General features: G+C 37.6%; 1 protein-coding gene across 9 annotated transcripts in view; it reads right to left on the bottom strand.

Annotated features, from left to right (window-relative positions):
* ANO10 (anoctamin 10) overlaps positions 1 to 23,276 on the bottom strand; it is a 222,547-nt gene that overhangs the window by 148,780 nt on the left and 50,491 nt on the right. For all 9 annotated transcript variants that reach the window (XR_014310393.1, XR_014310394.1, XM_082725973.1 and 6 more), the window contains 2 exons: positions 22,967 to 23,158; positions 14,520 to 14,648 (listed from right to left, as the gene is read on the bottom strand). Coding sequence is in view for 7 of the 9 variants with exons in the window: in XM_082725973.1 (XP_082582099.1) it covers positions 14,520 to 14,648; positions 22,967 to 23,158 (321 nt within the window). In the remaining 2 variants the exon portion in view is untranslated. The remainder of the gene's footprint in view (positions 1 to 14,519; positions 14,649 to 22,966; positions 23,159 to 23,276) is intronic.

Below are 23,276 nucleotides of genomic sequence, written 5' to 3'. Positions count from 1 at the left end.
CCACGCCCTGATGATTCTAGGGGCACATGAGCAAAATGAGCACAAAGGCAAATATCTTGTGCCTTTGAAAAGCTTAACGGCAATACCATATTTCTTTCCATACAACTATTAGCATTTATGTACATGGGCCACATTCTGAAAGCAACAAAATACAAAACAGTGGCTCATTTTTGTTCTTAAGCATGATCAGTGAATTCTCAGATGTCTGAACTATGGCTCACTTCATTAATTTTCCCCCATCAGCAAAACAGTACTCTGCATGAGCAGCTCCTTTAATGTTGACAGGCATTATGAGAAACTGAAGAATGGAAAACCCAATACATCTTTAGCATGTTCCCTTTACCAGAATCTATGAAAATTCTATTCTAAAATCTTATTCAGAGCTTGAAAAAAGCCACTTGTTATACAAAATCAAGTTTTAGATTAATGGTATTGGGTAATTTCATTCTCAGTTAGTTTGGGGGAAAAAGTCACTAGGGCACTAGACTGAGCTGGGTAGCTCAGTCTGCCTCTGGCTCAGGTCATGATCCTAGGACCCTGGAATCAGGCTTTCTGCTCAGTGGGGAGTCTGCTTCTCCCCCCCACTCCTGCTTGTGCTCTCTCTCTGTCTCATTTGCTCTGTCTCTCTCTCTCTCTCTCTCTGTCAAATAAATGAATAAAATCTTAAAAAAAAAAAAATCATTTCTTTCACCTTGCAAACATACCCTGAGCCACAGGCAAAAGATTTTCCAAAGTATGTTTTTCAATAAAGTTTTATACATTTTAAAATGCATTTTTAGGGGTGCCTGGGTGGCTCAGTCATTAAGCAATCTGCCTTCAGCTCAGGTCATGATCCCAGGGTCCTGGGATCAAGCCCCCTCATCAGGCTCTCTGCTCGCTAGGAAGCCTGCTTCTCCCTCTCTGCTTGTGTTCCCTCCCTCACTGTGTCTCTCTCTGTCAAATAAATAAATAAAATCTTTAAAAAAAATAGAATAAAATAAAATAAAATTCATTTTAAAATTTACACAAAGTAAAAATCACTCATAAAGCTCTTTGAATTTTTACAAATGCAGTGAGGTGTGAAACTATCATCGTAATCAAGATACAGAAGAAGTCCATCATTCCAAAAACCGTCCTTGTGCTGTACCTTTGTAATCAAACACACACCTTATTCCCAATCCGTAGCAATTACCCTGCAGTAAATTTAAATGTCCAAAATTTAGAATGGATGCATAGGACAAATCTCACAGCAGAGAGAAGACAACACAATGAGCCCTCCCCATAGCTTTGCTTATATGTCCTTCCTAAACCCTCATTGGAAGGATGCTGTTGACCTACCACAGCACTGCTCCTTCCCCTTGGAGTTGCGCTTCTACAACTGATGACTATAAAAGAATATCAACCAGTGGTATTCTTTCTACTCCAATCCCACTACCTTTTTGCTGTGAAATACTCCCTCAACCCGAGTTCTTTGTGTGCCAGTGACCACATTACAGACTTAGTTGTTCACACAGATGGTGCCAATTAGTTTCCCCGTGAGGTGCTACAATGAACCTGAAATGGAAGCACTATAACCTTGCTTGCATTTGTAGAAATGGTTACAGCTGGGGCCCACTGACAGCAGCACGGGGATAATCACATCCCTACACTTTGCAGCTCATCTTCCTCCTATGCCCCGGTTGTCAGAGGAGAACTGTGGTCTACAGGTTCTGATTAGGCATATCATATCTCTCACACACAGACACACACTCACACACACATATATACACACGTGTGTGTGAAACATGGCATTTCTATTCCTTCAGTTGGAACATAAGAGCTTTTAACTAAAGTATGTAGGAAGTTTTCCCTTTCATAGTTTTTAACCTCTTTGGAAATAGTTGATTTTTAGTAATATATAACATAACATAATGGGACTGGGAACATGTTTTATAAATTAGGAAGAAATGACAGCAGTAATATTAACATCTTACATTTATAAGCACCTCAGAATCTATAAAACACTCTCACATGGCTTCTAATTTAATCCAGTGTTTGCAACACAGCACCTTGGGGGACTATAAAAGAAACTAAAGCCTTCTGAAACTTTTAAGCTAGAGAGTAAAGGTGAGACAGAAGGAAAACAGAAGTGACAACAAAACAAAAAAAAACAATTATAATATAACAAATATAACGGAAAATTATATGCTGGTCAAACTGATACCATTTCATCCAATCCAATTAATATATCAATGTCTATGATGCTAAGAAAGTGATAATTCAAGCCTGGCCCAATTTTTGAAACAAAATTCCAAAGCAAAAGCAGCTAAGTATTTCCTAAAGTGGGATCTGACCTCAAATACTTACACAACATTTTGAGATTGGGATATTGTTAATGGGGGAGGTTTCCTAAAGGAAATGGGTTAATAAACTGGGTTCTTCAACAAAACAAGTATTTCCCACCAACTGACAAATTTATAAGCCAGACCCCTAATTCCGCACTCCCCAAGGACAGAAGAATCTCATTTATAAAGATGCCATACCTGAGACCAGTTATTTAACAAAGTAGCTGAAATGAGGAATCATAAAAATGCCTATCTTTTATGTTTTATTTCAGCAAACATTTAAATATACATTTATTTGCAAGGATTTCAATGTAGGGCCAAGACCTTTTCTTTGGATAGGACCCAGGGATAGAGTTCCACAGTCTTCCATACACAAATAACATCCATGAGACAATGTTGAAGATATTAGGATTGTTTTCTTTAAAGAAGAATGAAAACTTAAAGACACATGTGGACCAGAGTGAAAACAGAACCTGGAAGCTGTCCATGTTTTTATGATTTGTTCCTAATCTTTTATAATTGCCTCATCTTTATCCAATCTGATAATAATTTGTCTTTATGGAGTCTTTCCAAAGGTTTTCATAGAAATGATGGCTCTCTCTTTTTTAGCACACACATTTCATCAGTTTTCATTCCACTTAATGAAATTATGCCAATTATAGTGCAAGAATGCCATACATAGATTGGGAAACAAAATGCCTCTTGATGAGCACTTACTTCAGTGAGCAGACATCTTCACTGGCTCCAACCCAGCAGTTGGGAGCACCTACGCCAATCCAGGTACTGCTGGGAGGGTAAGGGAGGGGGTCACCTGGGGAGGCCGGAAAGCAGGCCTTCTATCACTGATCCATCTCCTGGAGGGTTCTGTCTGTAAACAATGCTAAAGCCAGGGCTGTACCTTGGTAATACCTGGCATAGTTTAAGCACCCTATACCTACATTTTCAGTGAAAGAATTTGCCTTGACTATCTTTAATTATTCCAACACCTTTAAAAGAACATAAAGCAATGTTTCATTTGGATGAAAAATGAAGAGGGTGCCAGCATACAGAAAGACCAGGAAATGCCCATGACTATCACAGAAATAAAGGAAACAAAAGGAGGAAGGTTAAAACCCAGTTCAACAATTCCATTCAAAAGTACCCTAATCCAAAGGTCAAAAACCTTCTTAGGAGCCCAATACATGCTGATGCTGCATGTGGTACCAGAAGAATAGTGGTTGTGGTTTTCTTCCCAATCAAGCCTTTTAGTTAAATTCTCAGAGTTTAATCAGACCTTTCAGTTAGGTAAAGAGACTTCTATGAGAAGAGATTGTCTTCCTAAAACAAACAACTGACAAATACGGAATACTTAATCTTGCCAAGCCCTGTAGTAAGCATGCCATGTGTATTTATACATTTAATCCTCATAATAATTGTAGGTACTAAACTCTTTCAAAGACAGATAGCTTATCAATGGTGGAGCCAGGATTTGACCCCAGGGGCCATGTTCTAAACCACAGTGTCATACTGCCTAGGTTAAGCTCACCTTTTCTTATAAACCATTTTAATGTTCTACCTAAGGGTTTTGTTGATATACCTCCCCAAAATACATCCAAGTCTTTAATTATAAAGTTAAAATTAATTCTTGAATAATTCCCACTAACTGTATATTCACTGGGAAAACAACCACCATACATGACTACACTTATTCATTAAAAAATATTTCACAGGGGCGCGTGGGTGGCTCAGTGGGTTGAACCTCTGCCTTTGGCTCAGGTCATGATCTCAGGATCCTGGGATGGAGCCCTGCATCGGGCTGTCTACTCGGCAGAGAGCCTGCTTTCCCCTCTCTCTCTTCCTGCCTCTCTGTCTACTTGTGATGTCTCTCTGTCAAATAAATAAATAAAATCTTAAAAAAAAAAAAAAAACATTTCACAAGCAATTGCTTAATCACTTAAAAACACAGTAAAAGCAATTCAGTGGACACTTTTCAATTGTTGAGTATTTACTGCATGCCTGTCCTTGCCAATGCCTTCAGGAGGCTCCTTCTGATAGAAGAAAGGCATCGTTGTCCTACAGTAACTTGCTAACAGCTAACAGTAACTTGCAGGAAGGGCTGTGGGTGTCCAAATATAAAAAGGGACAGCAGGGGAAGGGACACTGTAAAGACTCTGATATTCAACCGAGGCATTTCTTCTGTAAGCTGCAGAGATTTGTGTTAAGGACCACCGCAGAGGAGAAATATGATCAGAATTTTGTTTTGGAATAACCAGGCTAGAAGTAGAAAGCATGGAGCAGATGAGAGAAAGCATAAAGCCAGAAGGCTAGTAAGGACCTAGTCACACTGGTGGCTTTGAAAGTCTAAGTGAGAGCTGGGGAAGGTACACTTTAAATAAGAGAACTGTATGATATAAAAATTATATCTATAAAGTTGTTTTTTAAAAAGTCTAGATGGGGGGGGGGGCACCTGGTGGCTCAATCAGTTAAGCATCAGCAAATACCTGTTGGAGATCCTGAGATGGAGCCCGGCATCAGGCTCCTTGCTCAGCGGCGGAGCCTGCTTCTCCCTCTCCCTCTGCCACTTCCCCTGCTTGTGCTCTCTCTCTCTCTCTTTGGATCAAACAAATAAAAATTTTAAACATTTACAAAAAAGTCTAAATGGGAAATGGTAAAAGCCTGAACTCAAACCACACCAATGGTCAAAGGGAAGAATGACACAACAGATATTCAAAGTCAGAATTAGCAAGACTTGGTGAGATGATGGGCAGGAAGGAGGGCTGGACTGAGGTGTGGGAGCAGGAAGACTGGGAAGAGGAGAAAAATGGGAGTCCTGTCACAGGATGGAAACATGAGATAGAGACTAACATATAATCGAAAAACTGCAGCACAAACAAAACCAATTCACTGTTGCATGGGGGGAGCAAAGCCAGGGAGAGGCATCTGTGAGATGAGGGACACATACAAGCTAGCTGCTAAAATACGAACCCATTAATAGCAGTGTCACTGTTCACCGTTACCACTTTCTCAAGTCCTCCTCCGCATCAGACCTGGCGTCTGCCGCTTCCGCTATACTTTACCAACGCCCTCATTCTACATCTGAGCCACCGTGGCACAAAGAGACAAAGAGGAAGGGCGGAGGTGCTAATTCAGCTACCTCTGGCCTCTGACACCCCAAGCTACTTCCATGTTGCTATGCTGCCTAACAAATAATGATGACAGTGACAATCAAGACAACGACAGCTTCACTCTGCCACTGCCAAGCCAGCTGGAACTGCAGCTCTCAGCTCTGGGCCTCCGCCAAATGCCCAGCTCTGTGTGTGGAATTTCACATGCACAATCGTGTCTGTATGCCATGTGTATTTATACATTTAATCCTCATAATAATTGTAGGTACTAAACTCTTTCAAAGACAGATAGCTTATCAATGTCTTGTAAGAGTGGTAACACAACCTGCATTTACCAAGAATCTGCACAAGGCCAGACCCTTGTGATTAGGGTCACACATGTGTCATTTCTACTCCTCAGTATATCCCTGAAGAGAAGCTGCCCTGGTCTCAATCTGTAGTCAAGGAAACAGGCATATCAGCAATTGCACTGCTGGGTATTTACCCCAAAGATACAGGTATAGTGAAAAGAAGGCCCACATGCACCCCAATGTTAATAGCAGCAATGTCCACAACAACCAAAACTATGGAAGGAGCTGAGATGCCCTTCAACAGATGAATGGATAGAAAAGAGGTAGTCCATATACATAATGGAATATTACTCAGCCATCAGAAAAGATGAATACCCAATATTTGTATCAACATGCATGGAACTGGAGATTTATGCTGAGTGAAATAAGTCAGAGAAAAAGAATTATCATATGGTTTCACTTAACTGTGGAACATAAGGAATAGCATGGAAGACATTAGAAGAAGAAAGGGAAAAATGAAGAGGGGGAATCAGAGTGGGAGATGAACCATGAGAGGCTATGGCCTCTGGGAAACAAACTGAGGGTTTTGGGCCGGAGGATGGGTGAGCCCAGTTATGGGTACTAAAGAGGGCACAGATTGCATGGAGCACTGGGTGTTATGCACAATGAATCAGGGAACACTACATCAAAAACCAATGAGGTACTGCATAATAATTAACAACATAATAAGAAAATTATAAAAGAAGAAAATGGTAACAGGTCTAGAAGATGAGGTGACTGGCCCAGGGCCATGGTGCACTAAGGGGCAGAAGAGAGACAGAATCTCCACACTCTGAAGTACCCATATGTATTCATACACACAGATGTAAATAGGAATTAACAGAGAGAGGGAGTAAGAGAGCATTCATGCAGCAAAAGGTTCAAAATGAGTGAATCCTAATAAATATAGGAATTACCTGTATTATGAGTTTCAGCTTTTCTGAAACCATTTTTATTTTTATTTATTTTTTTTTTTTAAAGATTTTATTTATTTATCAGAGAGAGGGGGGGAGAGAGCAAGCACAGGCAGACAGAATGGCAGGCAGAGGCAGAGGGAGAAGCAGGCTCCCTGCCGAGTAAGGAGCCTGATGTGGGACTCGATCCCAGAACGCTGGGATCATGACCTGAGCCGAAGGCAGCTGCTTAACCAACTGAGCCACCCAGGCGTCCCTGAAACCATTTTTAAAGTCTGAAACCATTTTTAAAGAATAGAAAAATAGGGACACATGGGTGGATCAATCAGTTAAGTGCCCAACTCTTGATTTCGGCTCATGTCATGATCTCAGGGTCCTGAGATCAAGCCTCTCGTTGGGCTCCCCACTCAGGGTAGAGCCTGCTTCAGATTTTCTCTCTCTCCCTCTGCCCCCCCACCAACTCATGCTCTACCTCTCTCTCTAAATAAATAAATAAATAGTTAAGATCATAAGTAAGTTAAGTAAGTAAGTAAATAAATAAATAATAGAAAAATAAACCCTGTGAGTCAGGGCATAAAAGAACTCAAAGGGCTCTGTCCATTCTCAAAAGACACCTTGGTCATTACAAGCAGGTAAGCATCAATTCTGTTTCTAGGCAGCTCTTGGTAGGGGTGGAAATCACATAACATCTCCCCCTTTTTTCTTAAGAAACTGCAATTCAGCGATATGTTTAAAACTACCAATTAAACATGGCTGGTGCAAATTAGCTTGCTAGGCACCAGGACCTGAGCATTAGAAATGCAGTATAACTTCTGGGGTGAATAGTTAATTCACCTTCACCTGAGGAAAAAAGTAGTGTTTAGTAGGTGAATGGTCCACATTCAGAATGTATGACTGCTTCATCTTGCCAAGTTTAGAATTAAAAAAGAACTGTGAATGTATTTAATACTAAAATAGCGGATTACCAACATATGATATTTAGAAAATTTAGGTCATTTCTATTTTTTAGGAACTGGGAGTTCTTGTGCGATTCCTCATTTCCTCATTTAAAGAAGTGATCCTTTGCAAAACAAACAAATAGACAAAAACAAAAACAAACCAGTAGTGATCCTTTGTTTGATCCAAGAAGTAAATGAAATTTGCCTCAAAAGTGAGGATAATGATTATTATTTAAAAGGAATTATTTGGATGATGATTATCTTGTGGGCTGAACTTGTGGGCATAAGACTGCCATTATTTGGCTATTTTTAATCTAGAAATGGAATTTTCACATATTTTCATACATTGGTAGGCTATTCTTTTGATCAGCCCATAATTTTGTAACATTTTACCAATTAAAGTAGTGTTCAAGTGTCCTTAGTTTTTAAAGTAAACACTAGATGGCAGTAATTACACAAAAGTTGTGACATATGACCTGGTGCTTACCAGCAAACATTACTGACCATTTTTGCCTTTTACTGAATTTTACACTGCACTATGTCAAGCTTTAAAACAAAACAAAACTAAACTAACCTGAAGAATCAAAAATTAAATAAAAGCTAAAGTTTCCTGACTTTAAAAGTCTGAACAAGAAAAACATCCACAATTAAAATTGTTGAGAATACTCTCAACACCAGCTTTATAAAATTGTTACATGTTCTAAGTTTCTTTTGTCTTGTTAACAAATTCTAATCACATAAACATGTTTTAGATGTTACTTCATTTGGAGAAAATAACTAAAATAAGATCTCTTAAACTGCTGTTTCCATCAAGATGCTAAAAATTTACATAAGAACTTACTTTATTTATGGCTTATTTTTTTGGGTTTGAATTAGTGAAATTTCTATTCTTTTAGAGATTATGAATGAATATACATAAGTATAGCATGCTATTAATTTAATGTCCTACAGACAAAACGTTTTTTAAAACTTAATAATTAAGGATGAGGGGACAGAAGGCAAGATGAGGACAAAGCACAAGCTGATACCCCACAACCCCCTTCCCCCAACATGGGATTTACATGATATCCATCGGGCACTCCTGGCTGCCCTAAAGCTAAGGAAAAGAAAAAGAAATAGTTAACTTACAGAGATCACAATCCTGCAAGACAGGAGTCTCCCTCAGCTTACAAATATTTTAGAGATCTACAAGAACAAAGCATTTCTATAAATAACCTAGCTTCCAGAAGAAACTGTAGTAAATGTCCTTAAAACCTGCAGCCCATTACCAGATACCTGAAGCAGGCAGAGTGTGATGTTCCTCCAGGAATCTCCCAACTGTCTTCATGTTAATGCCTTGTCAGCGGGGGGGGGGGGGCGGACAACCTTAACTTGACAATGGCATAACCACTGGTATCCTGGGAGTCTATTTTAACATGTAAAAATCCTTTGAGACCTCCCTTTTCCTTACCTCCCCCAATATAATGTAATCAATACAATCAGCCACCCCTCACATTCCTGGGGCAGCAGCTCTTTCTGCCTACGGGTCCTGTCCCTGTGCTTTAATAAACCACCATTTTGCACTAAAGATGTCTCAAGAATTCTTTCTTGGTCATAGGCTCCAGAATGCACCCCACAGAACCTCATCTATATTCCAAAGCCTTATCCATTAATACTGATACTTTACCTTGAGTCTGGGGGAAAAAAAAACCCATGTAATTAAATATAATTTTAACATTTTACTTCCTTATTTGAAAATATTTCTACAGATCAAAAGGAAAAATCTTATACACAGAAACATGTTAACTTGACCCATGGATGGTTTTAGGGAATCTTCTATAACATTCTGAATTAGAATTTCAGTATGATTTTACAAACTTGCATGGTAAGAAACCAAAAAAGTATGCTTTCTAATTTATATTAAACTTTCTACTTTTTGGATTCATTACAAGACCAGATGGCATTCAGCTCAGGTCTTAGCAACACTAAAATAAAACTAGCTAACTTACTAATTTCTTGGTTACTTCTAACAGTTTCTCTGAGCTAGATTTTGTTCTAACACAAAAAATTTTCAATTTAGAAAACAAAGCTGGGGTCCTCGCAATAGGAAGAATGTCAATAAAATAAAAACAAATAAATCTTCAAAGATACCACCGTGGTAGAAAGGGAAGACATTTTAATATGAATCTGTTCCAATATAAACCCAGCTTTTAATCAATAGTTTTTAAAAAATCAGTAAGTAGCTTCAGTTACTACAAGCACATGAAAACACATACCCGACAACCGAAACAATCTTTTACAGCCTCGAAAAAGAACAAAGTAGTAAGTCTCACACTTCCTGATATGAAAACTTACTACAAAGCTACAGTAAGAAAAGCAGTATGGTAACTGACATAAAAATAGATATATACTCATCACCAAATTCATCAAGTTGTATACATTAAATATGTACAGCTTTTCGTATGTCAATCACACATCAATAAAGTCGTTAAAAAAAAGACAGACATATAGATAGACCAATGAAACTGAATAGAGTCAAGAAATAAACTGCCTAACATATATGGTCAAATGATTTTCAACAAGGGTGCCAATACCAGTTACTGGGGAATGGAGAGTCTTTTCTACATGATGCTAGAAGCACTGAATATCCACATGCAAAAGAATGAATTTGGACACTTACAGCATATACAAAAATTAACCTAAAATGGATCAAGCACCTAAACTTAAGGCCTAAAACTATAAAACTCCTGGAAAAAAACATAGGGCAAAAGCTTCATGACATTAGATCTGGCAATGATTTCTTGGATATGATACTAAAGCACAGGCAAAAAAAGGAAAAGGTAGAAAAATTGGACTTCTGTACAACAAGATATCTAATAAAGGATTAATACCCCCAGAATAAAGAACCAAAAAACAAACAGCACAAAAAATAAAATAAATAAATAAATAATACAAAATTAAAAAAACAAACAAACAGCACAATTTAAAAATAGGCAAAGAACTTGAACAGATACCTAAAAAAGATATACATATGGCCAAAACCAATATGAAAAGATGTTTAATTTCACTGATTATCAGGGAAATCAAAACTATAATGAGATACTACATTATACACATTAGGGTAACTATTAACTTAAAAAAAAAAGCAGCAGCATAAAATCACAAGTGTTGACAAGGATGTAGAGAAATAGGAATGCAATTCCCACATTGCTGATGGGAATGCAAAATGGTATAGCTGCTATGGAAAATGGCACAGTTAATTTCCTCAAAAAATTCCACATAGAATTACCATATATCCAGAAATTCTGTTTCTGGCTATATACTCAAAAGAAGTAAAGCAGAGACTCAAACAGATTATTTGTATACCCATGTTCACAGCGGCATTATTCACGATAGCTAAAATGTAGAAGCAATATGAATGCCCATCAATTGCTGCCTGGATAAATAAAATGTGGTATATACATAATTGGAATATCATTCATTCTTAAAAAGGAAGGAAATTCTGACATATGCTACAATATGAATGAACCTTAGAGACCTTATGCCAAGGGAAATAACCCAGACACAAAAGGACAAATATGGGGTGAATCCATTACAGGAGATTCCTGGTGTAATCAAATTCATAGAAACAAAAGTAGAATGGGGGTGGGGAGGGGAGTTAGTGTTTAAGAGATACAGAATTTCAGTCAATGCCTTTAACTGTACACTTATAAGTGGCTAAGAGGGTAAATTTCATATTATGTGTTTTTTATCACAGTTAAAAAATTTTAAAGAGGTTACAGTGCTAAATTTATGTTATGTTTACTTTATCACAATAAAAAAATGAAAAGAGTAGTATACATTTAGTTACCACCTCTTCATCCCCCCCTTACCTTTACCTCTGGGTGATCTCAATATTAGTAATGATCTCTATATTAATAATTATTGATAACATTCTAATGAGTTACCTTATTTAAAAAAAAACCCAATACATACCAAAATTATCACTTTTATCTTATAAGGATTTAATCTTGGTAACCCAGGGAAATACTTCTTGTCTAGAGGTCTAAGTCTAGCTGGTAATGAAATGGCCTAAAACACTGCTGGCATTCTGGCCTCTGTGGATTAATTTTAAGCTGAAAACTATCTTTCTTCTAAGTCATGACTGACTCTAACTCAGCCTGGGCTGAGTCATAAATTCTGAATATAAATTAATCAAAAGAATAATATCCATTTTTTCCTTTTTAAATAAAAAAAGAAGTGCCCATTTCCCTTTCTAAAAGCTTAATTTATTAATTCCACATTCATGTCAACACAGAAATGCCTACCTACCATGTTTTAGTTACTATTCTAGCTAGCAGTCTGATTTAGTCGATAGAAAGTAGACACTGCCCCTGCTCTTCTGAGGCCGACAGTGCACAGGGAGAAACAGACATTATATAAACACGCCTACCAGGAAATGCCAGGCATATAAGTGGAATAATAACCATGAGGGAAGACAATTAAGGCTCTATGAGAGACTAACAGAAGAGATCCAGAAGAGATGGAGAGATCAGAAAATGCTGGGAGCCCAGTGACATCTGAGCTGAGACCTAAGGAATAAAAGTATGCTAGCTAGGCCCAAAGAAAGTACTTGGTAAGGGCAAAGGTCCTAAGCCAAAGAGGGGAAAAAAAAAGGAATAAAAAAGTGAGGACTTCTACTTCTGGGCAGATAGAATAGAAGTATTCTTCACTATTCCTCCTGCTAAGTACAACTAAAAGCCACTGACAGTATACATAAAACAAACATAAGAAAACTCTGAAGGGTAGAAAGAAGAAAACAGACTCACCAGGGACCCCAGGACCCTAAGGAGCAACACGGTGGTGAGTTCCCAGGGATCCCTCTTTACCTCGTATGCGTCAGACTAAGGGCTGAGGAAGCAGAACCAGAAATGCCAATGGGCACAAACACAAATCAACCAGAAAAGCCTGCTCTCCAGCCAAAGGCCAGCACAGGGGAGGCCTAGCAAGACCAAACTTTTGGACACTCTAGACTAATGCAGCAGAAATCCCAGGGCCCCATCCCCTGCACACCAGCAAATCCCTCGGGGAACGCCGGCTGCAAGAACAGCCCCAGAGGCCAGGGAGTCTCCCAAATTAAGTGAGAGGAGCCAGGCCCTGGCTAGCCAATGCTAAGACATCACTAAACACAAAAGAAAGCAGTGGCAATGGCAATATACACAACACTGGACTGGCCAGAAATCTAGAGAAAGTGAAGGCAAAATCAAGAGGTGGGCAGTGAACACATCCAGCATTGCTCAGAAGCTGGCAATGCAATACCCAGATCTGGCTTGAGGCAGAGGTCTGCTCAAGTTTGGAGAAGAGATGGTTTTCAGGGTTTCCATTTCCTTGTCTTTCAAAACATATACTGCTCTTGCTCTGGTTCCCACTTTACCAAGAAATCTAATAAACCAATTTCACTATAATACCAACTGTTACAGTCATTGGGAAAGATGGTAAATTATTGGGAAAGATGGTAAATTTACCTTATGGTAAATTAACTGCCTGGCATTCTGGTCAGTCCTTTGTGAGACTCATTAGTTTTAAATGTAAGTCATCTCCAAAAGCCTAATTAACTCTGGATGTACTGACAAAGTTAAGGGCCATATCAAGAAGGTATGCTATGAGCCTGAGCAGCTGGCCATCCCCTAAGATACCTGTTTTGATCTCTCACACAGGTGAGAAATCAGCCTTACAAATAGCTCTCCAAAATCCTATTCAACTCTCAAAATTCAAAACACACCTACTTTTATCTGCTAGAGCCATTCCCTTTCCCTCCTACTCACTGCTCTCTAAAATCATTCTCCAAATGCACTCCGCATATAGCATCTACCATGAACACAGATTCCTATTAAATACACAGAAAGAGCAAATACAGCAAAGCACAATCTAGTTCTTCAGCCACTACTGGAAATGTACAAGTTCATAGTTTAATTTCTAGTCAGCCTTCAGGCCTAAGGCCTTAGGCCACTCTATAATCCTGCTAAATTCTGTTTTAATAAATTTCCACAACTGTTCTATTTTTTAAATATCTAAAAATGAAAGGTGACAATATTCCAGACAATAATAATCACTAGCAATAAAAAAATTCCTGCAAATTCTTCCCTTTGCAATTGGTCAGTGCTGAATTTTCCAAAATGTTACAGTAAAGCCATATTGAGAAACATGATAAAATGAAAACCTAAAAAAGTATACAGACAGGGGCACCTGGGTGGCTCAGTGGGTTAAGCCACTTGCCTTCAGCTAGGGTCACAGTCTCAGGATCCTGAGATCCTGCATTGAGCTGCATTGGGCTCTCGGCTCAGTGAGGAGCCTGCTTCCCCCAACCTCGCACCCACCCCCCCTGCCCTGCCGCCTGCCTCTCTGCCTACTTGTGACCTCTCTGTCAAATAAATAAATAAAATCATAAAAAAAAAAAAAAAAAGTACCCAGACAGACCACTTGTACTTTGTATGAAATTATGAGTCTTCTTACTATATGTTACATTTTGGTGTTTTAGAGTTTCACAATGAATTTCACACCTATTGCTAATGAGATTTAAATTGTTAATCAAAAAGCATTTCTTACAATTTCCAATTTCTTAAATTTCCAATTTAAGAAAGTGGAAATGACAGATCCCTAGAAGGAACTTAGAAAATATTAAATTTACAGAATTCTTTTTCAAATAGGATTTATCTACTCAACACTGGACAGGTCAGTACAACGGCTAGAAAGGTCACTTCCCCATCTGCACCATGGGGACTTTCTCATACCTGGGAAACAACCAGAAACGCACGGCCTCAAACCTCATGGCTTTCCATTACCTGACGCAGGAAATGGATGTCACTAAATTGCTAGTCATTGACAGTTGGGGACATCACTGCTTTAGGTCATCTCTGTTTTAACTGAGGCATCTGATGTGGAGACTATTTAAAACATTTAAATTTTCACTTACCTCCACTGCTACTACAATCAAAATGAGGTCCAATTTTGACTCCGGGAAGAGGGCGTTCACTTGTGGTGACATTCCAATTAAAGCACAGTTGGTCACCACAGATATAACACTCATTGTTTCAAAAGCCAACTGAAAGAAAAAACAATGTGAAATTAAAAACCACAATGACCTCTTCCATATTTCCTCATCCTTTTTTTTGTATTATCTAAAATCAAAGGAAAAGCCTTTCCCTTATTCTAAATATTCCAAGTACATTTTAAGCTTTTTCTCTATAATGCTGTGATTTTCTTTAAAATCAGCTTTAAAAAGCCACACTGTTACAAGGTATTTTAGATACTTATGGCTTGAATATCCAAAGCAGTATGTTCTACCTTCCCAACTGGAGGTGGCCAGGGACCTGAAAATTTGGAATACATCCTAGAGGAGTACGCTGTTAAAGTGACTCTACTCATATCTACAGGGAACCTAAAGTGGGGCCACCAGAAAAAATGTTTCACTTTCAAAAACAGTCAGGTATGATTTCAAATAGAATTTATTTTGTGACTGCCCTACTTTGACACATCACACACATCTGGTTCAACTATACCTGAGGCACCATAACAGTGATCCTTTTCTAGTGGCATTTATTTGTGGGACTTCAAGGAAAATACAGATGCCCCCACTCAGCTACTTAACAGAGTGATCCAAGGTCCCATGAGGAATCTCATGGAGCACACTACAAGTACTGACTGTGGAAATGTTGTGACCACTGCTTGGTCACTCTTTCTTTCCTTTAACGTGTAACACGTGACCACTACTTAATTACTTAACTACCAGGAATGGGAGATAGGCCTGTAGTTACAGAATGAAGTCATGGCGGGGGGGGGGGGGGGGGAGGGTGGCGCCTGGGTGGCTCAGTAGGTTAAGCAACTGCCTTGGGCTCAAGTCATGATCCTGGAGTCCTAGGATCAAGTCCCAAGTTGGGCTCCCTGATAGGCAGCGAGTTTGCTTCTCCTGCTGACCTCGTTCCTCTCATACTCTCTTTCTCTCTCTCTCAAATAAATGAATAAAATCTTAAAAAAAAAACCATGGGGATGAAAGGCACAGCATAGGGAATACAGTCAATGGTATTATAGTAGCAATGTATGGTGACAGATGGGCGCTAACTTGCAGTGAGGACAGCATAACATATAGCCTTATCTAATCACTACACTGCACACCTGAAACAAATATAACACTATGTGTCAACTGCGTGTTACTTAAAAAAAAAAAATCAGAAAAAAAGTCCCACTAATTCTAAGAAATGCAATTACTTTTAGAAACTAAAATTTTTTTTTTAAATTTAAGATTTTATTCATTTGTCAGAGAGCGAGAGGGCACAAGCAGTGGGAGCAGCAGGCAGAAGGAGGAGCAAGCTCCCCACTGAGCAAGAAGCCCGGGATCAAGACCTCAACTGAAGGCAAACGTTTAACCAAATGAGCCACCAAGGTGTCCCAGAAATTAAAATTTTAAAAGAAGCAAAATGAAACATGATTGGATCCAAACTTAATATTGTTTCATGGAGAATTTCTGCCATCTTTTATTTTAGGAATCCTTGTGTAATCTATTTTTCAATAGTTTTCTTTACAACAAACCTACTCTGGACTTTGTTTACTTTCTCTTTAAATAAAGCATAAAGTGAAGAGTCTCCTTGCCCTTGTGTATCCCTTCCCTCCCTCACCAGCTCCTGTTCTCCCTACAAAATGATCACTATTATTTTCTTTTGTACCTCTCCAGACACTTTATATACAAATATAAACAAACTTGAATGTATATACCCTTAGTGTCAGGTCCCTTGCTTTTGTCACTAAATGTCTTGAAGAATATTCTATGTCAGATCTCAAAGAATGCCTTCATTCTTTGTCACAACTGCTTAAATATTTTATTGCATAGATGTACCAGAACTTATTTTACTATTTCCTTATTGGTAGGCATTAGCTGCTGTTACAAACTAATTGGTCCAATTAGTTATCATGTAAATACATGATTTAACAAGTGTGGAATTATGATAAATGCCTAAACATGGATTACCTGAGTCAAAGGTACAATGCATTCATAATTTTGATAAATAATGCCAAGCTGCATGCACTCCTGTCAGTAGCATATAAGAGTGCCTGGCTTCCTTCACTTTTAATACATTTATCCAAAAATGTGATTTTTCAAATACAGCAATATTGAGTTAAATTTGTGTGATAAACTGCATTCATTGAAGGTATACACTTTATTGTTTTGATACTTGTATTTACCTGTAAAATCACTACCACAAAATACAGAATATTTCCACCTCCCCTCAAAAGATTCCGCACGACCCTTTGTAATCCAACCTTCTCTTCAAACCTGGCCCCAAACACTAATCTGCCTTTTGTCCTTATGAATTAGTTTGTATGCTCTAGAATGTCATATAATTGAAGTCATATACTGTATGATTTGCATATTTTTTTGGTGAAGTACTTCTTCAAATCATTATCCATGTTTTAATTGGCTGAAATGCCTCATTGAGTTTTAAGAGCTCTTAATCTGAATACGAGTCCTCTGGAAGACATGTGTTTATGAATATTTTCTCCCATTCTGAGTCCTGTCCTTTTATCTTGTAATTTTAGAAGAGCAAACTTTTCCCCCCTTATCTGGAGACCTAGTTATTTCAATGCTATTAATGGATAGTTGTTTCCTCTACTAAACTGAGATTTCACCATATCATATAATGCATTTCTGGACTTTTTATTCTGTTCCACTGGTGTGATTGTCTACTAATGCACCAGTACTGCATTACTTTAATAACTGAAGTCATATAGAAAGTATTAATATGTGGTAAGTGTCCTTATTTTTCTTTAGAATTTTCTTGCTATTCTATTTCATTTATTTTTCCCTGTGAATTTGACAATAAGTTTACCTAGTTAAAAGAAAAACTTTGGCTGGGATTTGTGAATTAATTTTTAGGTTAATTTATAAATTTGTAAATTAAAGGAGAACTGATCTATTACAAGTACTGAGTCTTCCTTTTATTCCAAGTACTGAGTCAGTTAGCTATTACTACATAACCAACCACCCCAAACTCTGTGACTTCAAACAGCCATTTTTTTTAACTCCTCATTCTGTGGATGGACAATTTAGGATGTGCTCATCCAAGCAGTTCTGGTCTCAGCTGACTTTGACTGGATATGCTCGTATACTTGAGGTCAGCTAGGGATCTCACTGATAAACTGGAGGTATCACTGGCCTTATTAAGCTACTTAGAACTTCTAGTACTATGTTCAATAAGGGTAGTGAGAGTGGATTTCCTTGCACTGTTCCTAATCTTATAAGGAGAGCATTCAGTCTTTCACCAAGAAGTATGATGCTAGCTTTAGATTTTTTAAAAAAATAGATGTTCCTTACCAAGTTAAAGAAATACCCCCATTTCTATTTTTCTGAGTCTTCAAAAATGAATATTGGATTCTGTCAAATGTTTTATATCTATTGATTGATATAATCATGTTGACTATGAATATGGTAGATTATATTGAACCCAGCTGGCATCCCTGGACTAAATCCTACTTGTCATGGTCCATACCTTTTTTTATAGATTGCTGAATTATATTTGCTAACAGTTTATTAAGATGTTTTATATATTTATTCACATGGGATTTTGGTTTGTTGTTTTCCTTTTTCATACTCTCTCTGGTTTTCTATCACACTGATACCAGCTCCATAAAGTGAATTGGGAAATACTCCCATGTCCTGTTCCTAGAAGAAATTGTATAAAATCAGTGTTAATTCTTCTTTAAATTAGAATTTGCCAGTAAAATCATTTGGGCCAGGGCATCTCTTTTTTGGAAATTTGTAACTACAGATTCAATTTCTTTACAGTTATGGAGCTACTCAAATTATCTACTTCACATTGGGTGAGTTGTGGTAGTCTGTGTTTTGGAAGAATTGGTCCATTTTATCCAAGTTGTCAAATTTGTATGTATAGAGATGCTTGCGTGGCTCAGTTGGTTAAGCGTCTGCCTTCGACTCAGGTCATGATCCCAGGGTCCTGGGATCGAGTCCCACACCAGGCTCCTTGCTCAGCAGGAAGCCTGCTTTTCCTTCTCCCTCTATTAATGAATAAATAAAATCTTTTTTAAAAATTTGTATGTGTAGAGTTGCTTGTAATAGTCCCTTTTATACTTTTGATATCCGAAGGGTCTGTAGTGATATCTGCTGTTTCACTTTTATAATGGTTGTTTCTTCTTTCTTGCTTTAGTCCTGCTGGAGGTTTATCAACTATATTGCTCTTTCCAAAGAATCAACTCTTTAATTTCATTAATCTTCTCTATTATTTTTCTGGTTTTCATTTCATTGACTTGTACTCTATTATTTTATTCTTTCTGCTTCTGTTGGTTTTCTTTGTCTCCAGTTTCCTAAGTAGGAGTTTAGATTACTGTTTATAACATTTTCCTCTTTTCCAATGTATGCATTTAATGCTACTTATTCTTTCTGCTTCTGCTGGTTTTCTTTGTCTCCAGTTTCCTAAGTAGGAGTTTAGATTACTGTTTGTAACATTTTCCTCTTTTCCAATGTATGCATTTAATGCTACAAATTTCCCTGTCACCACAGTTTTAGCTATGTCTCACCAACTTTGATATGCTGTCTTTTCGTTTTCAGTGTCTTCTGAGTTCACTTGACACTTTCTTTTGACTCCATGATTATTTAAGAAATGTGTCACTTAGTCTTCAAGTATTTAGATATTTCCCTGTTATCGTTCTGTTATTGATTTCTAGTTTAATTCTACTATAGTCAGAGACATACTATATATGATTTCAATTTCTAAAGTTTGTTTCCCCAGTTTGAATGTTCTGTAAGGACTTGAAATGTGTACCCTACTATTGTTGAGCAGAGTGCTCTGTAACACGAATTAGATTGTTATCTGATGACGGTTATGGTGCTGAGTTCTTCCATACCCTTGTAGACTTTCTAGCTCTTGTTCTGTCAACTGTTGAGAGAGGAATGTTGATGTCTCCAACTATCACTGTGAATTCATCTATTTCTCCTTTTAGTTCTATAAATTTGGGGTTCACATAATTTTAAAATTTTGTTGCTCAAGGCATATACATTAAGATTGCTATGTCTTATTGGTAATTTTACTCTTTTATCAACATAGAATGTTCCTCTGTTAATTTCTTTTTGTTCTGAAGTCTACTTTATCTGATACTATTATAACCACTCTTGCTTTCTTCCAATTAACAGATCTATACATGGGTTTTTTTTTTTCTTTGTCCTTTTACCTTTACCCTGCTTATAGCATTATGTTTGAACTCAATTTCTTACAGACAGCATATAGTTGGGTTATGTGTTTTAATCCACTCTGCCAATATCAGTCTTTAACTGGTATCTTTAGACTTTTTACAGTTAATATAATTATTGATATGTTAGGACTTTAGTTTGCTGTTTCTTTGTTTTCCATTTGTTCCTTCTGTTTTTTCATTTCTGTGTTTTACTTGTCATGTCTTATTGTGGGTTATTTGAACATCTTTTAGAACTACATTTTGATTTATCTGTTTTTGAATGTATCTTTTTTGTAGCTTTGTAATGGTTGCTCTAGGTATTACATTACATACACATATGATTATATAGATATGCTTTATATATTACATATATTTCATATTATATTGTGTGTGCATCTATGTAGATCTTCCTTGATTGAAGTTATATCCAAAAAACCCACTATAAGTTTAAAATATTGTAAGACAAAAATGCATTTAATATACCTAACTTACCGAATTATCGTAATTTAGCCTAGCTTACCTTAAATGTACTCAGAACACTTAGATTAGACTATGGTTCAGCAATATCATCTAACACAAAGCCTACTTTATAATAAAGCGTTGAATATCTCATGTAATTTGTTAAACACTGTATTGAAAGTAAAAAACATAATGGTTGTGTGGGTACAGACAGTTCTAGGTGTATTGGCTGTTGACCCTTATGACTATACAGCTTGCTGCCCAGAATCATGAGAGAGGATCATACTGCATACCACTGGCTTAGGAAAAGATCCAAATTAAAGATGAGGTATGATTTCTATTGAATACGTATTGTTTTCACACTGTTGTAAAGTCAAAAAATCGTAATTTGAACTATTGTAAGTTGGGGACCGTCTATAAATAATCAGTCTACTTGTGTCGTCATCTATTAGTTTGAGTGATATAAAGAAACCTCACCTCCTTTTACCTTTCCGTATAGTTTCTTAGTATTGTCTCCACAGATATTTAGAATCATTAGATAGTGTTATAATTTCTATTTCAATTGTCATATATAACTTTAGAGACTCAAGACAGGAAAAGTCTAATATGTTTACTTGTATTTTTGCTTACCATGGTTTTTCTTCCTAATGCTCCCAGGTCCCTTCTTTTATCATTTCCTTAAGTATAGAGAGTTTCTTTTAGCTATTCTTTTAGGATAGGTCTTCTGGCAACAAATTCTCTTAGTTTTCCTTCATCTAAGAGTGTCTTGATTTTCTTTTTAATCCTGAAGGATATTTTCTCTGAATATAGGATTCTGTATTAATGGAACTTTTCTTTAAGTGCTTAAAAGATACTATGCCACTTGACTCCAGCCTCCATGGTTTCTTTTCTTTTTTTTTTTTTTTTTAAGATTTATTTATTTATTTGACAGACAGAGATCACAAGTAGGCAGAGAGGCAGACAGAGAGAGAGGAGGAAGCAGGCTCCCTGCTGAGCAGAGAGCCCGATGTGGGGCTCGATCCCAGGACCCTGGGATCATGACCTGAGCCGAAAGCAGAGGCTTTAACCCACTGAGCCACCCAGGCACCCCAGCCTCCATGGTTTCTGATGAAAAACTGGCTGTCATTCTAATTGTCTTCCCCATAGTAGGTAACAAGTCATTTCTCTCCTGGTGCTTTCAAGTATTTGTCTTTAGCTTTCATGTGTTTAGTTACAATGTGTTTGGCACAGACTTTTGGGGGTTATTCTATTTGCGATTCAATCAGTTTCTTGAATCTGTAGTTTTAGTTCTCTTACCAAATCAAAAAGTTTTGGCCATTATTACTTCAAATATTTTTTAGCCCCTCCTTTCTCCTTTCCTTCTGGAACACCGACAGCAAGAATGTTAGATTTTCTGTTAGAGTCATGCAGGTCTCTGAGGTTGTATTTACTTTGGCTATTTTTTGTCTGCTATTCAGACTGAATCATTTCTATTGCACTGTTTTCCAGTTTCTGATCTTTACTCCTTCCATTCTGCTCCTGCACTCATCCACTGAGTTTTTTATTTTATTTTTTTTTAAGATTTTATTTATTTATTTGACAGAGAGAGATCACAAGTAGGCAGAGAGGCGGGCAGAGAGAGGGGAAGGGAAGCAGGCTTCCTGAGAGAGCCAGATGCCAGGCTCGATCCCAGGACCCTGGGATCGTGACCTGAGCCGAAGGCAGAGGCTTTAACCCACTGGGCCACCCAGGTGCCCCTGAGTTTTTTATTTTAATTATATTTTCCACTTCTAAAATATCTATTTGCCTCTCCTTCATATCTTCTATTTCTTTGCTCAGATATTCTATTTTTCCATCTGTTTTAGATGTATTCATTCTATCAAAGCTGCTTTAGAATATTTGTCTGATATTTCTAACATCTGATACCTTGATTGTGGCATCTACTGACTATATCACCTTTTTTGGTGGAGGTAACATCCTGGTTCTTGGTATGATGATTTTTTAATAGAACCCTGGACATTTTGGGTGTTATAAGATTCTACATTTTATTTAAAACTTTTGTTTTAGTTGGTTCCTCTGACATCATTCCAGCAGGGAAAGAAGTGACATCTTGTTAGGTTGCCCATTTGGACACCACTGACACCCAAAGTGGGGGATGGGATCCTTATTATTACTGGACAGGGATCAGAGTCCTGGCTTCCCACTAACCTCCCCACTGGTATCTCTTTTGCTTGGAGGGGTACAAATGGCTCATGTGCACTCCCATGTGGCCTCTGCTGTGATGGGTGGTGGTGAAATGTCTGACTCTCCATTAGGCTTTATCTGAGATCACTGCAGCAGAAACTAGAAAGGGAACCTCATTATTCCTGGGTAAGTGTGGAAGTCCAGGCTCCCCACATGATCTGCATTGACACTGCAGTGGGAGGGCCTCTTTACCATCCAGAGGGTAAAATCCCAGCTGGCTACTTTCCTAGAAAACTATTAGAATTTTACATCTGAAAGGGGTCATAAAAATTATAATTTACCTCCCCCCGCCCCATCCCTAATTTTAAAAACAAGAAAAGCAAGGTCCAGAAGAAGTTAGTAACTATGTGAAATCACACAGCTAGTTTGTGGCCAAAAAAATTAATAAATAAAAATAAACAGGATAACATCCAATTTTTCCAAATCTCTCCTGAGCACTTTTATTTTTAATCATAAGGTCCCATTTTGCTAATTTTTTCCCCCAAAGGAATAAATTTTTACCTGCCATACACCAATATTGGCTGAAGGTTCTGAGAATGGCCGTTTGAGGACTCTGCACATTTTTAAGGCATCTGAATTAACTTCAGTGAAGTTATTTAACACAGCAAAGGCAGCTGCTAGTGGGTAAACGCAGGAGAAAAGGCTCACGTAACCAAATTGAAGGAATAATTCCAAGTAATCATCAAAGGTACCCTGAAAATGTAAACCACAAGAAAAAAAAGGCATTGTTTTAATATCATATAACAGGAACAACGTTATACTACCCAAGACACTGGCCTCCAACCAAAAAAAATCTCAGAATTCCTCTCAA

Source organism: Mustela nivalis (genome assembly GCF_964662115.1).
Source record: "Mustela nivalis genome assembly, chromosome: 1".
Taxonomy (NCBI): Eukaryota; Metazoa; Chordata; class Mammalia; order Carnivora; family Mustelidae; genus Mustela; species Mustela nivalis.
Note: the sequence above shows the minus strand (reverse complement) of the source record. Positions and strands in the feature narration are given on the sequence as shown.